This window comes from Orbicella franksi, chromosome 10 (assembly GCF_964199315.1).
Source record: "Orbicella franksi chromosome 10, jaOrbFran1.1, whole genome shotgun sequence".
Lineage (NCBI taxonomy): Eukaryota > Metazoa > Cnidaria > Anthozoa > Scleractinia > Merulinidae > Orbicella > Orbicella franksi.
Genome location: NC_138154.1, coordinates 6,301,646 through 6,321,932, shown reverse-complemented (window position 1 = coordinate 6,321,932; position 20,287 = coordinate 6,301,646). Strand labels below are relative to the sequence as shown.

The window sequence follows — 20,287 nt, the reverse complement described above, 5'->3', positions numbered from 1 at the left end:
GGCAAGAGTACTACCCAGAGACTGAGCATGTTTGTGGGGCACTCCCCGGGGGTTGGCTACCCCAGCTTGCGTTTGATCCCTGACAAACTGCTCAGTCCCTGGAGGGTATCATTGAGTCACCAGCCCGACTCATTGTCGCCAGGAAATATTTACAATATATACAATTCTATATGCAATTAAAATATTTACAATTCTATATACAATTCTATGTACAATAAATAAGAATTAATTTAGATTTTGGTATGGTACAATTCTATTTACAATTTATATTTGCAGGAGTTCAGCTTTGCTGAATTATAAAATTAATTTGAACTTCTTTTTGGCGTTTTTCTTGTTTTTTAGAAACGCAACTGCAAGACATCAACAAGAGCAGGGAAGACCCCTTTGTCATTTTGGTTTGTGGCCTCAACACGACGGACACTATGACACACTGCACTGCAACGGTCAACCTGAAATTTTACGACCCTCAAGGTATTCAGTGCAAACCGTGCAACACAACACAATACGACACAAAACAAAACCTTTCACTGTCATTGAGCAATTCACCTGACCTTAGTCAGGAACCGCCCTCGGATCCAAGCACATTCAACAGAACAAAGAACAAACACAATAAGAGGCCTTACATGTGCATTATTAAAAAGATGGACTTTTCAACGTTTGCCCATTTTCTACCCTTAGTGGTCTTCAGGGCACTACTTTGTGGCCTTCTTCCTGAAGAAGTTCTTCACCTTTTCGTAGCACCTTTGTGAACCTTCTCTTTGAAGTATGTACATCTTTCTCAAAAAGCGTGATGACTTCTTTCTTGCTTGGCATGTTGGAATAGGACGCAAAGAAACTGTTGATGACTTCCACGTCATTGCAATTCCACTCCCGACGCCCACTTGAAACAGTTAGGGAGGTCTGCTCCTCAGTCTCATCTGGTAGATTTGTGAGAGCTGTCTGTTTCACAGTCTGTGTGTTGTACCGCACAAAATCTGCAATCTTCTTTACTTTGCCAGTATCAACTACGAACTTTTGCAAGGCCTTCTCTGATTTCATCTTGTGTCCTACTTCTGCCATGGTGAGGATCCTTCCCATACTTATGGTGTCGTTGAAAATGGACATAACAACTACCTTCTCTTCGGTCGTTAAGCCAGCAACCTGGAGATCCTCTTCATCTTCTGTACTTTCTTCTTGTTGAACGTTTTGGTCTTCTTCGTCTGGCTGTGTCTGCTCCTGGGTTTTTTCCTCAGTGGAGGCTGGCTTTGTGATGGTTACAGGAGATTGTGGGTGGACAAGACTCTTTAAAACCCTGTGGGCTCTGCTGGCCTTCACCGCATCGACCTTGTCAACGTAATTTTGCCTAGCTGTTTTAATTTGATGCTTCAAGTGATCTGCAACAAGCTGCTGGTCTCTGGTGTTGAGGCTTTGGTTTGAGGCTGTCTCGTAGAATTTACGCACTCTTGTTGGAGTAACCCTGATGTCACATCTTATTCCGGCCTTTTTGAAGAATTCGGGGACATGTTTTCCGATTGTACCCTTTTGGAAGTGTTGGCCTCTGGTGTTGATGAATAAGGCATCTGCTGCTGATTCTACAAACGCCGGCCTTATATAATAGGCATAGATCTTAACGTAGGAGTAAATTCTCTTGTCCATCGTCAGCTCTGCTGGGCCCTGGTGACAAGTTGTCTTGTGTTCATCTACCAAGAGAGTGTATTTCTCCTCAGCTTCAACATACATTGCACGTTTGAAATGGCTTAGTTTGGCAGTTTCCAGTGGACCAGGCTGTGATCCGTTTTCAATCAGCATGGTCACCATGAGATAGTCGCGGACTAGAGCAAACTCATTCATGTCCACCACGTGTCCCTCTGTAGACACTCCAATTAACTTAATTGCCAATTTGGTGAGCTCTGTGTTCTCCAAGTTCTGAAGGTCGTCAGTGGTCATGCGGCTGAAAGTTTCTTCAACCTTCCTTGTAGTTGACTGCGATGCGGTTCTGCGATGTATTGTAGAACGGTAATTGGGAAGGCGCTCTAGAAGTTTCACAATTTTGAATTTCTGCTCACTGGGAAGAGGGACTTTTATGAAGAGATTACTCCAGATGAACTTCAGAAACATCTCAAGGCTTCTTATGTACAGCTTCATGGTGTTTCCAGTGAGAGCCTTTGATTGCATCATGGGGCTTGCAAAATTGTCCCAGACGTCCAGTGACTGATTTCGTTCGAGGCATGCCAGATCACTTCCTCCTGGGTCAAGGTGCTCTAAGATCTTGTGCACTTGTCTCACATGTATTAGTATTTGTTCCTGAGACAGTGATCCTCCTACGTGCAGCAAGAATTTGTGGAAGTTTGCCACATAGTGCTCCCTGACATTTGTGGATGATTCTCGGTTCAAGTAGTAGCTTCGCCAGGTCTGTGCCTCAACAGGTACCTCCCAGTTGGAGTCATCACCTGAAGCAAAGGAGCCCCCTTCGTCGAGGTCTGCCTCTCGATCAAGAGTGCCAGTATCGCTTACTATGTTGTCGTCGGAATCCCCATCTGAATGGAAACTCTCCTTTTCATCTGAGTTTTCAACTTCTCCTTTTCAGTACTGTCTGCAGTTAGTTATATATATACACAATACATAATTAGACTGACTATTATCCACTTATACACTTAGTAATTAGGGCGCTCGCAGATACATTGTTGTAATCTCATCACCTGCACGTTCTTGTAAGTTGCCATTAGCTTGTTACAATACAGAATTAGACTGACTATTTTACACTTAGTAATTAAGGCGCTTGCAGATACATTGTTGTAATCTTATCACCCGGCGCGTTCTTGTAAGTTGACATTAGCTTGTTATGTAATCTATTATTTCAGGTTGTAAAGCATTATGTAATTATATTTACATTTTTCTGATCTTATATATATACATGCAAATCTGTAAACTTACTAGGATTTTTAACGTTTTATTTTTTAACTTGTAAATATTGTTCCAATCTGAAGAAGGCCGAAGGCCGAAACGTCACATTAAAAGCCCGAACAGTCAGAAGTTTGCTTCATGACGCCTCATCTTACACTTAACTAAAATTCACATTGAAGCATGGTATCTTTTGATCCTTCTACTGGAAGTCACCGTTTGGAAAACCATATTATTCTGCCTGAACATTTTATCCTGGTTATTTGTTGATTTTGCAATCCAACCCCAAATTGAAAGAACTTTTCCCTCAAGGCTCTATCATACCATCTTTTCGTAGAACAAAAAACCTGAAAGAATTATTAGCACCATCTCATTTTAAAACCGCCAATGAGGGACAAACAATTCAGCTAAACAATGGCTGCTTTAAATGTGAAAGAAATAGATGCGATCTCTGTCGAAATTTCTTTGTTGAATCTAAATCATTTCTAAGTTTTAAAACGGGCAGAAAATACACCATTCATTCAAGGCTTTCTTGTGATTCTAAAAACATGATCTATTTAGTTTCCTGCAAGAAATGTCGTTTACAGTACATAGGATCAACTACCACCGATTTTCGGGTTAGGTTTCGTAACCACAAGTCTGCTATGCTCACAAACAAAACCACTTGTGAGGTAGCAGTACATTTCAATAAAATTCCACACTCCTTGGATGATTTTGAATTCCAATGCATTGATCAGGTGCAGGCCCCTAATGACTCAGACGAGATCGATAGGTTTTTAATTACGAAAGAGGCTTATTGGAGTGCTCAACTGTTCTCTTTGGCTCCCCATGGCTTAAATAAAAGAAAAGAATTTGACTCCAAAAACAGAATTTGTTATAATTAACTTTCTCTTGTGTAAATCTGCGTTCGCGCCATAAGGCAGTTCAAAGGCCCTTCCTTGGATTTTGTCAGCTTTTTGGGTGTTAGGTATGCTCAAAGGCCCTGCCTGGGATCTTATTACAGCTTGTTGTTTAAGGGCCCCTCCAGGGATTTTGTTGTCTGTCAACCCTTTAATGCTCCAAAGGCCTCGATTTGGGATTTTGTTATTTACCCTGTCCAGCGTAAACGTAGGTTTCTTTCTTTTCAACTGCTTATCTTTGCAAACTATTTTTCCTGTTATATTTACCGCATTGCAAGAGTCCGTTTTATCTATTTTAACTCTTTTATTTTTTAGGTTGAATTTAACCTAGTTCTGTAATTATCACGCTCTATAATGTAATTTATGCACAGTATTGTATTCTTTTCGTTTGGTCTATTAATTATCACCCTGTATGACGCAATTTATAGTACAGCATTGTATTTCTGGTTTTGCATTGTCTTCCTGTATTGTATTAATCACGATGTATTAATAGCACAATATTGTATTTTTCATTTCGTTACGTAATCTCCCATACTGTAACCGTATATAAACTTAGTTTTCGTCCTTTTTCTCTTGTAACTGATGAAGGTCTAAGACCGAAACGTTTTTCTATTAAATTTTTAACTTTTTAACTTTTTTTACCATGAGAAGTTGTCCATCCTTGCTTTATCAAACATTTTTAAATTCATTTTTGCGGTGAGGCTTGGACTGTGAATCTTCATTGATCCTCCTGACGCAGTGGCATTCTTTGTTGGCTTGAGGCATTTTATAACCGTTTTATATATATATAATTTTAATTTGGCACTCAACGTCGATGATGTTGACCTCGTGAAGCTTTGTAAGCTTTCACTCCAACGAACGTCAAGGGAACTTTGCGTTGCTGTCTTACAAGCCTCGCGGAACAAAGTCGATTGTCTACAACGAAAGCTCCAATCCTGTAGGGAACAAATCTTCTCATCCATTAATTCTGGCTCTGCGAACTATATCTGGAATGGCCTGAAAACGGAAAACTTCAACCTACTTCGCATTTTGAAAGAACGCGAGCAAAGAAAGTTGTTAAAAACAATTCCGTTAGATCAGGAATTACTTTCATCCAGTAACACCATAGATCTACCCACTATAACCGCCACACAAAACCGTCGTTTCCACGGGCTACACAGGCTACTGAGGAAACGAAAACTTTTTCGTCGAAAGCGCAGGAGGCCTGTTAGAACGACTGCTAGCGAATTAGATCAGTTGGATCCCATCAACCTTTCAAGCCAGTCCATCAATCAAGACCAAACCAATCTACTCAAGAAAGGACCATCTCTCTGCCCCATGCCAAAAGATGTTGATTGGCAGCGTGTATATGATGATTTGGAAGCTTTTGAAGCCCGCTTGCGGACAGCAGTATTTTTCATTGAAAGCAATCCTGAGGATAGCCAAGAACCACCTAGTCACCTTCCTCAAGTCCCAAAGGAAAAGAAATGGAAGCCACCGCCATCAAGGTATCCAGAACTTGAACTTTTTCTATCTAGTGTTAGGTGTGATTTGATAAACCCTCGCAACATTAAATCAGCTAGAGATAATTTAACCAAAGGGGAACGGGTTGCGTTAAAGCAATTTAGAAATTCTGATGTAGTAATTCGGATACAAGATAAGGGTTCTCGTTTCGTCTTAATTGATAAAGGGGAATACGAGGATAAAATGTTTGGCCAGCTTCATAACCAGCTCCATTATAAATCCTTACAGGAAGATCCTACATATAGGCATTTGGCTGCAGTTGAAAGTTGGTGCAACAAATGGGTCAGAAAAGGTGAAATTTCAGACCAATTAGCTAATTGGATAATTAACAAAAAAGCCAAACCAGGGGTCGCCTTCGGTAATATTAAAACCCACAAAGCAGGGAATCCACTCAGGCTTATCACATCGTGTTGTGGTACGGCCATAGAAAATCTTTCAGCCTTCAGTGAATTTTACTTGCAACCGTTGGCTTGTAAGTTGCCATCTTTCATCAGAGATACAACCGATTTACTTAATAGAATTGAGGATCTTAACAGGAGTGGCCCTTTTCCCGAAGGCACCCTTTTAGTTTCTTGGGATGTTGTGTCAATGTTCCCTAACATAGATAATCAACTCGGTCTTACTGCAGTAAAGAAGGCACTGAATGCCAGAGAAAACCAGCTTCCATCCACTAATTGCATTTTAGAAGCAGTAGAAATTTGTTTGAAGAGCAATCACTCGGTTTTTAAGGAAAACTTTTTCCTACAAATTCATGGCACAGCCATGGGCCCAAAGAATGCCTGTAGTTACGCGGATCTTGCCATGGGGGAAATAGATTATCAAGCTAAATTTTCTGGCCCCATAAAGCCGACTTTATGGTGGCGATACCGTGACGATGTTTTTGATCTCTGGCAACAAGGCCTTCCTGCACTGCATGAGTTTACTGACTTTATAAATTCCCTTTATCCTACCATTAAATTTGAATTAGTTTTTTCTGAACGCGAGCTTCACGTGCTAGATTTAACTTTACATCTCATCGGGGGTTTCATCCAGACAGACGTTTATTCAAAGCCAACTGATAGCCACTTGTATCTTCCACCATCAAGTGCTCACCCCAAACACGTTTTCAAGGCTATCCCTTATGGCATAGCAACTAGGTTACAGAGAAACTGCTCTGAACAAGTATTTCTTGCCGAGAGAACAACTGAATACAAGGGTTATCTAGTCAATCAGGGTTATCCCACAAAACTAGTGGAAGATCAATTTTCTAAAGCCTTAACTACATCTAGAACTGACTTACTTAGAACTCGTGCCAAAGCTGAGAAGAAATTGTTTCCATTTGTAACAACATTTAATCCAAATTTACCTGATGTTGGTCGCATCATCAGAAAACACCTAGGTATTTTGGAATCCAACCCCAAATTAAAAGAATTTTTTCCGCCAAATTCCATCATAGCCTCTTTTCGAAGATCTAAAAACCCTAAGGAGTTGTTAGCGCCATCTCGTTATGGCTCTAACACTAAGGTTGAAGAGGTTGTTGAGGTTAAGGGTTGCTTTAAATGCAAAAGAACAAGATGTGATCTCTGTCGCAACTACCTTGTTGAATCAAATTCTTTCCAAAGTTTTCAAACAGGCAAGAGCTATAAGATACGATTGAAACTTTCCTGTGATTCAAAAAATGTCATTTATTTGGCTTCGTGTAAGAAATGTAACTTACAATACATTGGCTCTACAACAACAGATTTTAGAGTTAGATTTCGCAACCACAAGTCTGCTATGCTGACCAAGAAAAAGACTTGTGAGGTAGCGGTGCATTTCAACAGAACACCGCACGACTTAAACGACTTTTCTTTCCAGTGTATTGATCAAGTGCAGATAAATGCAAACAATACAAGTAACATCGAAAAGCTTTTAATCACTAAAGAGGCATATTGGAGTGCACAGTTGTTCTCTCTGGCACCTTTTGGCTTGAACAAACGTCAGGAATTCCACTCGCAAAAAAGAATAAACTACAATTAGCGCAAAAATAACTTGCAAATTTGGCGGTTATCTTAGTTCAGGTGTTCAAAGGCCCTGACCTTGGATCTTGTTAGCTTTGTTAGCGCTAGGTTTTCTCAGGGGCCCCCATCGGGGAATTTATTACATTATTGTTGTTTAAGGGCCCTGTTTAGGGCGCCTGTTGTGCCTTGCCGCGGCATAGTTTCAAGGGCTTTGTTTGGGGATTTTGGGACCGCCTTTTTTGAACATTGAATATTTTACACGTGGGTCCCTTCACACTTTCGGCTGACTCGACGAATCGCGTTACTTTTTTGATATTAATCTTATTTGTATTATATTCGATTATTTATTCTTATTTGGTTTGTGTCATTTGAGTTTTGTACCGCATTGTCATAGTATCTCGCTTAGTAATCACCGATTGCTCATCATTGGTTAATTTTTTCGTTTTCATGTGTTACCACGCCCTGTTATGTAATCATCTTTGTAATATGATGTCATTTTTTATACTGTAAACTTATTTAAGGTTATTGTAATTTATTATTCACTTGCACTGCAACTGATGAAGGTCTTTGACCGAAACGTTTATTTTTATTAAATTTTTAAACTTTTTTTAGATTTCTTAGATTTTTTACTGTATATATATATTTTTTTCGCTCGAAGTTGTCCGTCCTTGTTTTCCACAATTGCCTACAAATTTCATTACTCGAGGTTTGGACTACGAATCCTTTTGGATCCTTCTGGCACGTGGCATCCCTGTTGGCTCGAAGCATCTTAACTTTTTATATATATATGTCTGAATTTATGAAAACCGTGTCAAATTTGGGGCAAAACTTTCGCGCCTGCCTGCCGGCGATAGCCGGCAGGGAGGCCTTTGCGGTGCTTGAAAAGCCAGGGGGGCTTCCGTCAAGGAGGGTGGGGGAAGATAGCCCTGGGACCTGGCTACCCGCTGATACCAAGCGGGGCTGCCAGGAGCTAACCCCAGGGGGGTGGGGTGGGTCACAGAGAGAGGCACATTCCTCAGTTAAAACTGCTCATTTTCTTTGCAGGGCAGCCTTGGCCGGCAATGCCCTGCAGTCTTAGGGGCTGGCAGCCAGCCAGCCAGACACAAGCAAGGTGGGTGAGTAGGCTGTGTGTTGACAGAGTGCCTGTGGTTGATCGAGTGAAAAAGCCTGTGTATTTTCTTGGAAAAGTGTCAGGGTGGTTGTGTTGAAATTAGCACGGTTTTCATAAATCCAGACATATATATATATATATATATATATATATATATATATATATATATATATATATATATATATATATATATATATATATATATATATATATATATATATACCTACATTATCAGACCATACTGGAAAGATACAAATCAATAACTTCATACTAGACACTTGGGTGTTGGGAAATTATAATCAACATATTTCCTGCAACGTATGTGATATGTAAATTAACAAATGTTAAACTGAATGTATTGTAACCCCACTTGTGTTGTTTAATCTTTGGAAAATCCTACATATTGTTCTTGTATAGTAATTAATGGTTGTTTTTTTTTAGGTGCTGTGGGCAGACGGCAGAAAAAGTTGGGTGAAAGAAACCAATTTGCCAAAGAAAGTACAAGAGGAAATTAAAATGAAGGGGGAATATATGCAACGAGAACTGCCACACAATGAATTCGGTCAAAAGCGAGTTGAATTAACCTTTACGGAGAAGAAAGATGGAAGTACTCCAAATGATCAAAGTCCTGTATATTCTATGCAGAAGTAAGAAAACCTTTTTTTGTTGTCAATAAATTTGGGACTCAAGTATCATTGAATTTTTTTTCTTTGAAATTATTATGTGCTTGTCTTGTTTCAAGTGACTAGTTTAAGAACCTTTTGCACTAATTATTCCAGTTCATAGGTAATAAGCCCTGCTGGGGTGTTTGCATAACCCACGGGCATTAAGCAAAAGGCCAATCATTTGCACAACTAACCCATAACATGTTAGGGGTGCAGATAGAGTTCACTGGATGTTAAAGGAAGTATGCCAGTGCTATTGTTTCAGTTGTGAACTGGATGAAATACCAAAAATAATTCATTTTCTTTGTAGCTCTGGCTTTGGTGTTACTTCAAATGAGGATAATGTTGTAGCAGATGAGAAAGGCAATAAGCAGAACATGGACTGTGGCACTGAGAAAGGGAAACACCATAGTAAAAACCACAGAACCGCAGGTATATAAATATTCATAACATAAATGTCAACTGTACACTAGCATATTTATAGAAAGGGGTTTTTTTAACAAGAATTAATTATAATGTCTGTTTCACTGAATTTAACATGCCTGTATCATCCATACAGGCATTAACAGAAATTTTATATATGCATGTGGTTGAGCTTAATTTTTAATACTAGTTTTTAATACATTCAACTTCTCATTTCAATAAATATATTTTGAAATAAATGTATTCTTCTAGTAAAGTTATTACAGTCTTGATTAACATTAATTCTGTGACTTTTTGCTGCAGGAATTCTTGCTTTTGCCAAACCCTGTGGCATTGTTGTTGATACGAAGGAATTGTTTGGATCTGAAGGGAAAGCACAACTTTATGCACATGTTCACAACCTTCTAAACAACTTTGTTATGAAAGATATTGGTACGTAATTGATAGAATAAACTAGGATATGAGAAAACCGCAAAGTTAAAAAAGTTCTCACAGAATTAGTAGTAACTGCTATTGAAACAGTTCAAACTTCCGAGGGATCATGCTCCGCAGTGGAAATAAACGATGCAATCACCATGAAATGCAATTAATTTTCAAACTACACACCAGACAGCTGCACTTAAGGAAATCACATTTTTTATATCTTTAGGTTGTTGTCACCCTTCTCGCAGGTGCCCCTTTCAAATGAAATTTGGTTCCATAGCGCAGGGCAGTGTTTTTAATTGAAATCTTGACTTTTCACTGATGAAGGGCTAAGCGTGAAACATATGAAACTGCCAACTGTTTCAAGGGCACTTACTACTCATTTAGTGTAGCTTTTTTTAAACTTAGTCCTTTTACAAGTGCCACGCAGCTAAGGAAATTTATTTTTCCATTTATCATTGATCATTTATGAGATCCAGGGCTGTACTATAAGGGTGCCCAGGTGCCTCAGGCGACTAACTTTTGTCTTTGGGCGACCAGATAACCTACTTTCTTTCATATAAGCTTTATGCTGGGTGCCCTGGATCTCATAGTTTGGAACCTTTGGGCTCCTTGTAATTTTTCTTAGAGCACAGCCTTGAATTATCAACTTCCAATTGTTCTCTGTAATACATATGTATTATCAGCAATAACCGCTTTCCTTCATAAGAAGCATTTTAATTTTGCGCATTACAATTCCAATAAACTATTGTTGATTTGGGCTTAGCCTCTGGCTTAACCAAGTGCTGTACCCAATAAAGTCACGCACATTGGACACTGATTGGTTCAAAATACTATGAACAAAATTATTCCTTTCTGTAACAGAACCAAGCTCAACGGCTTTTGAGGAATTTAAAGCACATGGTCACAAATTTAATGTTGCATACTTTTTTACAGGAGTTTTATGCTATGATGATGCATGTCACCTCAAAAAGTTTGTCCAAAATCCAGTGAGATGTGAATTAACACAAGTGGCTAAAAGAGTGAAAGAAATGACAATGGTTTGTGATAAGTTCCATTTCCGGAATCATGTTGACACCTGGTGCAAGGCAAATTGCAACCCTTATACAAGCAGTGAATTAGAGGTAAAAGTAGTTTAAAAATTTAGCTCCCCTTACACCCAAAACAAGGATATTAATAATTTAATGCCAGAAAGAACCCCTCCCTCCCCCTCAAAGGGGGGGTATCAAAAGCCCCATTTTTTAAAAGAAGGTATGGTGCTTAAATGGAATTTTCAGTGGTGTTGGAAGATTCATACCAAAAAGACCTTCCATGGGAGGAGTATGGATATTTTCTGGAACAACACAATACATTATGTTATTAAAGCTACATAAATGTAAAAATTAACCACTCTATTAAAGAAATATAGAAGAAAATTCTCAGCACTTAAGATTTCTTTCTTGAAAGTAAGGGTTGTAAACATCAAACAAAAATTTATAACTGGCAAAGATTTATGAGGTGAATAATCTCTCTAATGCTTAAAAATATTAACATCACGTGTTCTTTTTTCTCTACAGGAAGTCAACACCGAAACATGTGAAGTTTTTTCATGGCTTTCTAAACATGCCCCAATAACAAAACACAAGAATCGATGGAGATTTTTGTTTCTCATGCTATTTATTTTACATTGCCACAATGAAAACACTTTACAATTTTGAAATATGTACAGTGTTCAATGTTACAACCTGCACATTTTGTAATGTGTGTAGTGAAAGGACAATGGGTTGTGCTTGCAAAGTTGTCAAACTGATTTCCTTAAAAGAGTTTTGGTTTTAACCCCAAAACCCCAGACCATACTTTACTTAAAGTTTTGCAACACACACATGTACCCACCTAATTTGAAATTGCCAATGAATCTTGTTTGGGTGAATAAGTGCAGCTGTTGAAAATATCCATACCCACACCGTGGCAGGTAAATGGTATTCCAACTGGGTGAGGGGACTTAGAAACCAAATTGTTAAAGGAAAGGATAAGGGGAATTCAAACCAAAATAATATTCTGTGGGAAAGGTGTGTATATTTTTTGGTAAAAGACAATGGAATTTTTAGAGCTGCACAACAAAAACACAATTTTGTCCAAAGTTAAATCATCCCAAAAAATGCAGTATTGCCACCAGATACCCAGGTTACTGTAGTTTTTATTGTTATTAATCTTTCAGTTCCAAAAAATAAGAAACTCTGCTGTTGATGCAGATTGAAAAAGTTTCTGTTTGCAGCAAGTTTTGTATGTTTCACCTGTGGCCATAACATACCTGAAGTAACCAGATTTCTGTTATACACTGGTTGATATGGCAGACAGGTTATAAAGGTTTCATCAAATAGGCTTGTCTTAGATAAGTATTATTGACCAATAAAAAGGAAGTTTTTAAGATAATAGCTATTTCACTTTCTCTCCTGAGTAATTGAGATTTATGCATTGTTGCATTGTACAGTCATGAAGGTTGTCCAATACTGTCAAGTAGATGTTCCCAAATAGCTGCCCTACAAAAGGGTGTCTCAGACTTTTGAATTTCGACCTCGTTAAAAACTTATGGCTGTTTGTTAAAGGATATCACAAGCTTTCGAACATCAAACTTTAGGGTTGTATAAAAAGAAAACGAAGCGATCTTTGAGAAATCAGAGACACCCTTTTGAAAGGCAATGTGTAACGAATCATTTGTGATGTTAAACACATTGCGGCGATAATAGTGGCTATAAACGAATTTGAAAAAAGGAAAGGGTAAATATCGCTTCGCTGCGCAAAATTTAGACTACTTTTATCTTTTCAAAAAAAGAAAAAACGTAATCAAATTCTTCGTTTATTTAGCTTTCGGAGAATGTACACTTTATTGGGGTTTATTTTTAAAGCCCCACCACAAAACATATTAACGTGAGGTGGTCAATTGTGGTATACTGATATCTTAAAATGCGTCTCAATCATGCACCACAGACTGCGATCTTTCCTGTGTGTGCCAGGAATGTATGCAGCTTCGCCATAAGCGCGCGCTTGCACTGTGACAAAATACAAAGTCATTGTTCACGTTCATGAAGAGTGTTGTGCGTGCTTTCTATTAGCAAAATTTTTCATGCTGATGTAGACAAAAAATTCAAAACGTACCAGAAATTTATTCCGATTGTCATACGTTGTCTTGGTTGGTTCACGGTAGGGTCACTGCGATAGAAAACTTGTTATGTTTGGCTTTATACTACCTTTGGTGTTTCTAGAACGAGGAATATTCATATCTTTATGTCCTTTTCCACTGTGCTCTTGTTATAGTGGCGTTTTGTCGATTGTCAATCATTGATTCATCGATAAGAGTATTTTTGCGACATACTACGGATATGTTAGCGGCGTAAATGACCATGCAAAACGCATCTGTTTATGTCCTCTTTCACCATGCTTAAATGACCATGCAATGTTTCGTTTATACTACCTTTGGTGTTTTTAGAATGAGGAATATTCATGTATTTAAGTCCTCTTTCACCGGTGTTTTTAGAATGAGGAATATTCATGTGTTTATGTACTCTTTCACTGTGCTTTTCTTATAGCAACGTAAATGACTATGCAATGTTTCATTTATACTACCTTTGGTGTTTTTAGAACGAGGAATATTCATGTATTTAAGTCCTCTTTCACCGGTGTTTTTAGAATGAGGAATATTCATGTGTTTATGTACTCTTTCACCATGCTTTTCTTATAGCGACATAAACGACTATGCAATGTTTTGTTTATACTACCTTTGGTGTTTTTAGAACGAGGAATATTCATGCATCTAAGTCCTCTTTCACCGGTGTTTTTAGAACAAGGAATATTTATGTGTTTATGTACTCTTTCACCGTGTTTTTCTTATAACGACATAAATGACTATCCAATGTTTTGTTTATACTACCTTTGGTGTTTTTAGAACGAGGAATATTCATGTGTTTATGTACTCTTTCACGATGCTTTTCTTATAGCAACGTAAATGACTATGCAATGTTTCGTTTATACTACCTTTGGTGTTTTTAGAACAAGGAATATTCATGTGTCTATGTCCTCTTTCACCAGTGTTTTTAGAACAAGGAATATCCATGTGTTTATGTACTCTTTCACCGTGCTTTTCTGATGGCGGCGTAAATGACTATGCAATGTTTTGTTTATACTACCTCTGGTGTTTTTAGAACGAGGAATATTCATGTGTTTATCTCCTCTTTCACAGCGCTTTCCTTATAATAGCCTGTGAACGAATCGACAACATTGGACCGCCAGGTCTTTTGTTACTAATGAGATGCGATTTTCCGATCGTCAACATCCACGTTTTGCGGTCGTGTCCATTCAACAAATCAATCGAATCGATCGATCTGACAGGCTTTATATCCAGCTAATAGCTAATGACATGTAATTTTCTGATCGAAAACGAATAGAAAGTTCTCTTTTCCGATGGAATCCACTCGACAGTATTGGACATGAGTGCAATTGTCGCAGCGGTCACACAATTGTCTTTAAATTGGAAATGAAGGTCTTGCATTTGTACTAAAGGTTTCAAAATCGCACCCTTGGCCATGAGTTTGCCTACTTGAAAAAAGCCATAGAGGGCCACCAAAAACATGGTCTGGTACAACAGATTTGATATGCTGATGAGTCGGTATGATCTAATGTGAGCACTAATCATTGCAACACGCTACGTGTTATTGGAAGTCGAACATCTGGTGAAGAGCATAGCTTACTGTGAGCCACTAGAATTCTGCACTAAAAACTGTTTAGTGGGATTGGGAAGATTAGCTAACTTGTGAACGTAACATAACCGGAGACATATGTCGAGACTGTCGAGGAGGCAAACTTCTTCGCTGAGAGATATGATATAAACAATGCTAAATTGTTCACCGAGACCAGAAGGAGTGAGGCACGCGACTTGCAAAATTCAGATGAAAAATCGACGTGTCGACCAAGCTCTTCGGTAAGTCTTACACAAACCCTTGGTAATGGCTGAGTGCAGAAGGTGGTTCAAGTGATACGCCAGTTGTTGGGTAGTAAACCTGGCGGAACCGGCGTCGGTTGTTTGTCTGCATAAGCCGCTAGTGATCTGAATTTCTCTCCCTGTAAGCGCGATAAACCATCGCTCTCGTGGTTAACACGACCAGCGATGTGCTTAGTGTGAAACAAAATATTATATTTAAGAGTGCAGAGAACAAAGTGCCTAAGCAAAACCATAACTGAACGATCTTTAGAAGTTTGCTTATTGATTATATCAACAACTGCCTGATTATCCGAAAAGAAAACAATACATTTGTCACGCATAAGCAGTCCCCAAATCTCAAGCACCAGGACAATCAGAAAGAACTCTAAGACAGTACAGCAGGCAAAATCTCTTTCAGCATGACGCTTTTACGGGAGCAAAAATCCGCCAACTGGGTACGGCATTTGGCAAGCTTGTCCTCTAGAAGATGAGCCTCCATCAATGCTGTATCTAAGGTGATCCCTGTGAATTGCAGAGCATTGGTGGGGCCCATAGTTTTCTCATCAGCTATCGGAACGCCTATAGACAGCAAACGCAAACAAAATTATCGAGATTTACCTGACATTTTACCTCTGAATGCCCAATAAATAAGAAGTCATCTAAAATATGGATGACCTACTACGCACGCAATCTATCTTTAGCGATCCATTCTAACGCAGTGCTGAATGATTCAAATATATTGCACGATGACGAGCACCCCATGGGAAGACATTTGTCAAAGTAGAATTTCCCTTGCCATTCCATCTCAAGGGGCTACGGGAATGATACGAAAAGCGGATTTAATGTCTGTCTTAGCCAGAAAACAGCCCTGTCCTCTTGCTTCAATGAGCCTAACAGCATCATCGATAGTGGCATATCTTACGGTGGCTAACTCTTTAGGAATACCACCATTAACAGATAACCCTCGGGGTAAGACAAATGATGAATTAACCTGAATTCTCCTGGCAACTTTTTGGGAACGATGCCTAGGGGCGATACCCTGAAAGTTTCAAAGGGAGGCGTATCATACGGACCTACAATTCTGCCCACTGCAAGCTCTTTTGACAAGTTATCATTCACGCTAATAGGATTGTCCATGGCGCTCTTCAGATTTGGCGATCAGATTGCAAGGGGAGAACCAAAATATTGTATTGAGAAACCGTGAATAAAGCCTGGGATAAGATAGTCTGAAGTTACGTTGTTATAACCCTTGAGATAAAATGTGAGACGGTCAGGTCTTACCAGCATTGGCCCATGGCTCAACAACCGATGCTCATCCCTGACTGTCACTCCCAGAGGGCATGCTAGAGGCTGTGTTGCTTTGATTATTGTTTGGTCTGTTAGTGTTGCATTGGCTTGTGGGATGGACTGCCGCACATTTGAAGTGGGAGTGTTTGAAATTGCAACCCCTGCAGAACTGACTGGAATGAAATCTCCAACACACCCCTTTGGGAAAGGACTGAAAGTGACGCTGGTTGGGCCGCCTTGCTTGAAAATCATAGGTTGAGTTTGGGCGTGAGGTGGTGAGGGAGCTATACATGGCCTGGTGCCATAATTCCCAAGCCACATTATCCCATGGGTATTGCTCAGGTTTAGACTGGCAAAGAAATCGGAACTGCTCGTCATAATAACGCCAGTTACCTTGTTTTGCTGCAATGTCCCTGACCACCTCACAATACTTCATTGGAGAACTTATTACATTAGGATAAACAGCTACAAACACACTAAATGCAGTCACCCATTGGTCAATGGATAAGCTATGCTCTTTTGGCTTAATGTGCTCAAGGCAAAGACTAGGGTGATCATGGTCATTTGTGACAGATAATCGATATTTGGACTTGTCTGGTGATATGGAGATGAGAGACCCGAAATGAACATATTCGTTTGCCCATATCTTTGCCTTGAAATGATCCGAGACGTGAGACTTGAGGTCAAAAGTGACACTGGAAAACGTGCCATCCGGTTTCTCGGATGCAAAGGTTAGCCTAACCGCAGCCATGGTGTTCGTCAGATCTGCAATCTCTTTTGAGGCGGCATCTTCAACCACGGTGGGCTGTGACATGGACTGATTACTAGGTCTCTGTTCGCCAACTGCGGGAGAGATGTTGAGAGTGCCGATGCCGGTCGACTGTAAGGCCCCAGAAATCGCGTTTGATATCAATTCACTCAGTGCGGTGGGGCTGGACTGTGGTGTGGACGTTGTGCTGTTAGGAAGGGATGCATACTTACCCTCTGAACGGCACTGTTTTGCCGATACCGTGTGTGGAACTTTTTGACATGTGGGGCTTAGAGGCTCGTTTAGGAGGCATGCTTATGAAAAATTGAAATTATATTACTGACACATAGATCAGATTAAGACGCTGTAAAGCTCAAACCTAGTGGGTGTACTCCCCTTGTCTTAGCAGGCTGGAAACACTTCAGCCAATGAGCCAAGGGCGATTAATATGTTGAAATCAAAATGGCACAAACAAATCCGAGACATTTAGTAAAGGCTTACGCGAAAGCCAACGAATGTCAAGTACACATAGAAGCAGGCAACACAACAAAACCAACAATACTAGACATTTCAAAAAGGACAGTTGTCCTATAATGGCCTGAGTGTGTTGGGCACACTAATGCTGTTAAACAATAGCTGCCAGTTGATAACACACTAATTATGCCATAATGTCAAGTGCAATACTGTAAAACAATACCAGACATTTCAAGAGGAATATTGTCCTATAATGGTGTGAGTGTGTTGGACACACTAATGTAGTATAACAATAGCCGCCAGGTGATAACACACTAATTATGCCATAAATGTCACGTGCAAGTAATTACAAATTCAAAATAGCCTGCGAAATCTGTATATATGATGCATGTATTAAATATTCTGTAATACCGCCGTTAAAAGATCACGATGGCTACGTGGCCTTGGGTAACAGCAATTAATCGGCGGACACACCCACTAACTTTACAGCATTCAAAACAGCCACTCGAATACTACACATAAATTTGTAGTAGCCTAAATTGATTAGATGGACCCCATCAGGTAAATAAAGGTCTCGCTTCAAGTTCCAGAAACCTCTGTGCTGCCAGTAATAACAAAAAGGCAACTGCTCGACCAATACCTTAAGATATTGGTGAAGCTTGCCCACCTCACAATTGTACTCCTCTGAGTCCCGTGTACGTCGCCGCAGTACCTGCCCTACTACAACAAATTTGACTGAATATACATCGTGCAAATCTTGCACTAATTTTTGTAGCTCTGAGCCAATAGTCTCAGGCACAACCTTAACGAGATCATTGGAGGTAAGCTCCAAAATAATGATTGTGGGAGCAATCTGACGCACAACTGTAAAATCAAACTTGCGAAATTTCTCAATTGTGCGACCCCAATGCCATGAAAATCAATATCCGCAATATCACTAAGAGTGATAAATGCATGCAAGTGCTGCTTCTTCTGCACAAACGCCGCAAGTCAGTGAACAAAGGAGTGCCCAATTATTAAGATGTGATGTTTAGCCATAGGTGTAGAAAAGGAGAGGGCACTAACAGGTACTTGAAACGAAGGTTAACAATAGCCAAAATGGAGAAGGACACACTAATTTGAGTAAAGGTAAAGGCTATAAAAGGTGCACTTGCCTGACTCCAAGGAAAGAAAGTAAAGTATGCTTTTAAAGCTAAACAGCTATCACGATCGGCACTGGCAGAAAAAGGGGAGTGGGTTAGCAGAGCACGCAAATTTAAAGCTTACTCTGCGTGTGGTGTCTAGCCCATTATTGGCTATCTACCTCTGCAGCTTGTACCGTAAGATAAGATAAGGCCCCGCCCAGCATAAAACCCATTATTGCACTAAGTCAGTAATGGGCCATTTTTCATTTTAAATATGTTTACATCTCTTTTTAGCCTCTTGCAACGCACTCAGGGTAGGATGCACGGAGATTGCAATGCTAATACCATGATTATTTTTTATGTATCATGATCTTTGATAGTTGCAAGGAGGGATTAGATGTTTATCACTATAGGTAAAATCATTTACTTTTGCACGTACACAACCCTATGAAAATCTCACAGAGCTGCTTACAAAGGGGTCCCTCTTGAAAGATATAAAGCAAATTTCAGGACATGCTACATCTTCTCTGGAGGCCTTTCATTCTGTCTACAACCACTTTGCTGCAAAAAAGCTGGCCTTTTCATACCATGGAATGACAAGCAGGTATGAAAACTTAAACATATCATAACATCATAATGCACACTAAACATTGCTACAAATGTGAAATTTTCAGGTTGCCAAAAAACCACTCTGAATTTGTCACATTGAATGGAAGGGAAAACAAAACCAAAAATATCTACCTTTTTAGGTTGCAGATTGTAATTCTGCATTTCAATTAAAACAGTGACAGGGAGCAGGCGACATTGCAAGATGGCAAAGAATGATTTAACGTTGCTCTCCCAAAGTACAAGAAAGGAGAGCATATGGTAAAGAAGATTTTAGTGAAATGTACATATGGTGAGTAAAGAATGAAAAAACTTAGCAAACTGAAATTTAACATTTTTTCATTTACATATTTATATTAGATGTCCATGATTAGACCCCACTTACACTTTCTTTTTTCATGTAGGGTATGTTGCCAACCTGAAAGAGAGTGTTGTATGAATTTTCCGAGGCACTGAAAGTTCTGTTTTAGAGAGTTGATGCTCCTGGAACACTCTCATTGGATTATGGCTGCCCTGACAAACAGGCTGCAGTTAATGCATTAAAATCAAGATTCAGGAAGTGACTTTACTCACCAGGATCCTCGTCATCCTTAAAAGCTATATTGCAATATATTGATAAGGAATAAAGATGGTGAATTTTAAGCTTGGTTATGAAATGTGAAAGGTGAATTGATCAATGAGGCACAAGCATGGGACAAAGTAAAATTCTGAGTCCCTGACAGGAATCAAGCCCATGACCTCCCGAAAACTGTGTGGGTGCTCTATCCACTGAGCTATGGGAACTCATGCACAGCAAGGTCAGTTAAGTGAGTTTATGTTACAGGTGTCCTGCATACTGCTAGGATCAGCACTGTCAAAGTATCATGAATAGTGATAAGTAAATAATGATGGTGAATGATGATGACTCTGATCAATTCACTGTTTGAATTGCAATATACTGTGACACAAACAGCCATACAAATGGTGAAATCATAGTCAGACTGAAGTCAAAACTAATTTCATTAGAATTAGATACTAAAATAAGAGAAAATAAAGATTAGTATTGTTGTTATTGTTGTTCAGGGACAGCAGAGACCGTTTTAAAGTGGCAGGGCTAAAAAATCTGGCCAATTTTACTTTCAACTAGTAAAATCCATATTTTATCCATGTCAACTGAAGCCCTAGAAAATAAATCCCAGCAATAGAAGTGGTAGGGCTACAGCCCTACTCAG

General features: G+C 39.4%; 1 protein-coding gene across 1 annotated transcript; it reads right to left on the bottom strand.

The window, feature by feature from the left end:
• Positions 1 to 683: 683 nt before the first annotated feature.
• Positions 684 to 4,737, bottom strand: LOC145501521 (uncharacterized). Its single transcript, XM_081480980.1, has 2 exons — positions 4,605 to 4,737; positions 684 to 2,558 (listed from the first exon to the last, which is right to left on the bottom strand). The coding sequence occupies exons 1-2, from the start codon at positions 4,735 to 4,737 to the stop codon at positions 685 to 687; spliced, it is 2,007 nt and encodes a 668-aa protein (XP_081337106.1). The 3' UTR covers position 684.
• Between the last annotated feature and the right edge of the window lie 15,550 nt (positions 4,738 to 20,287).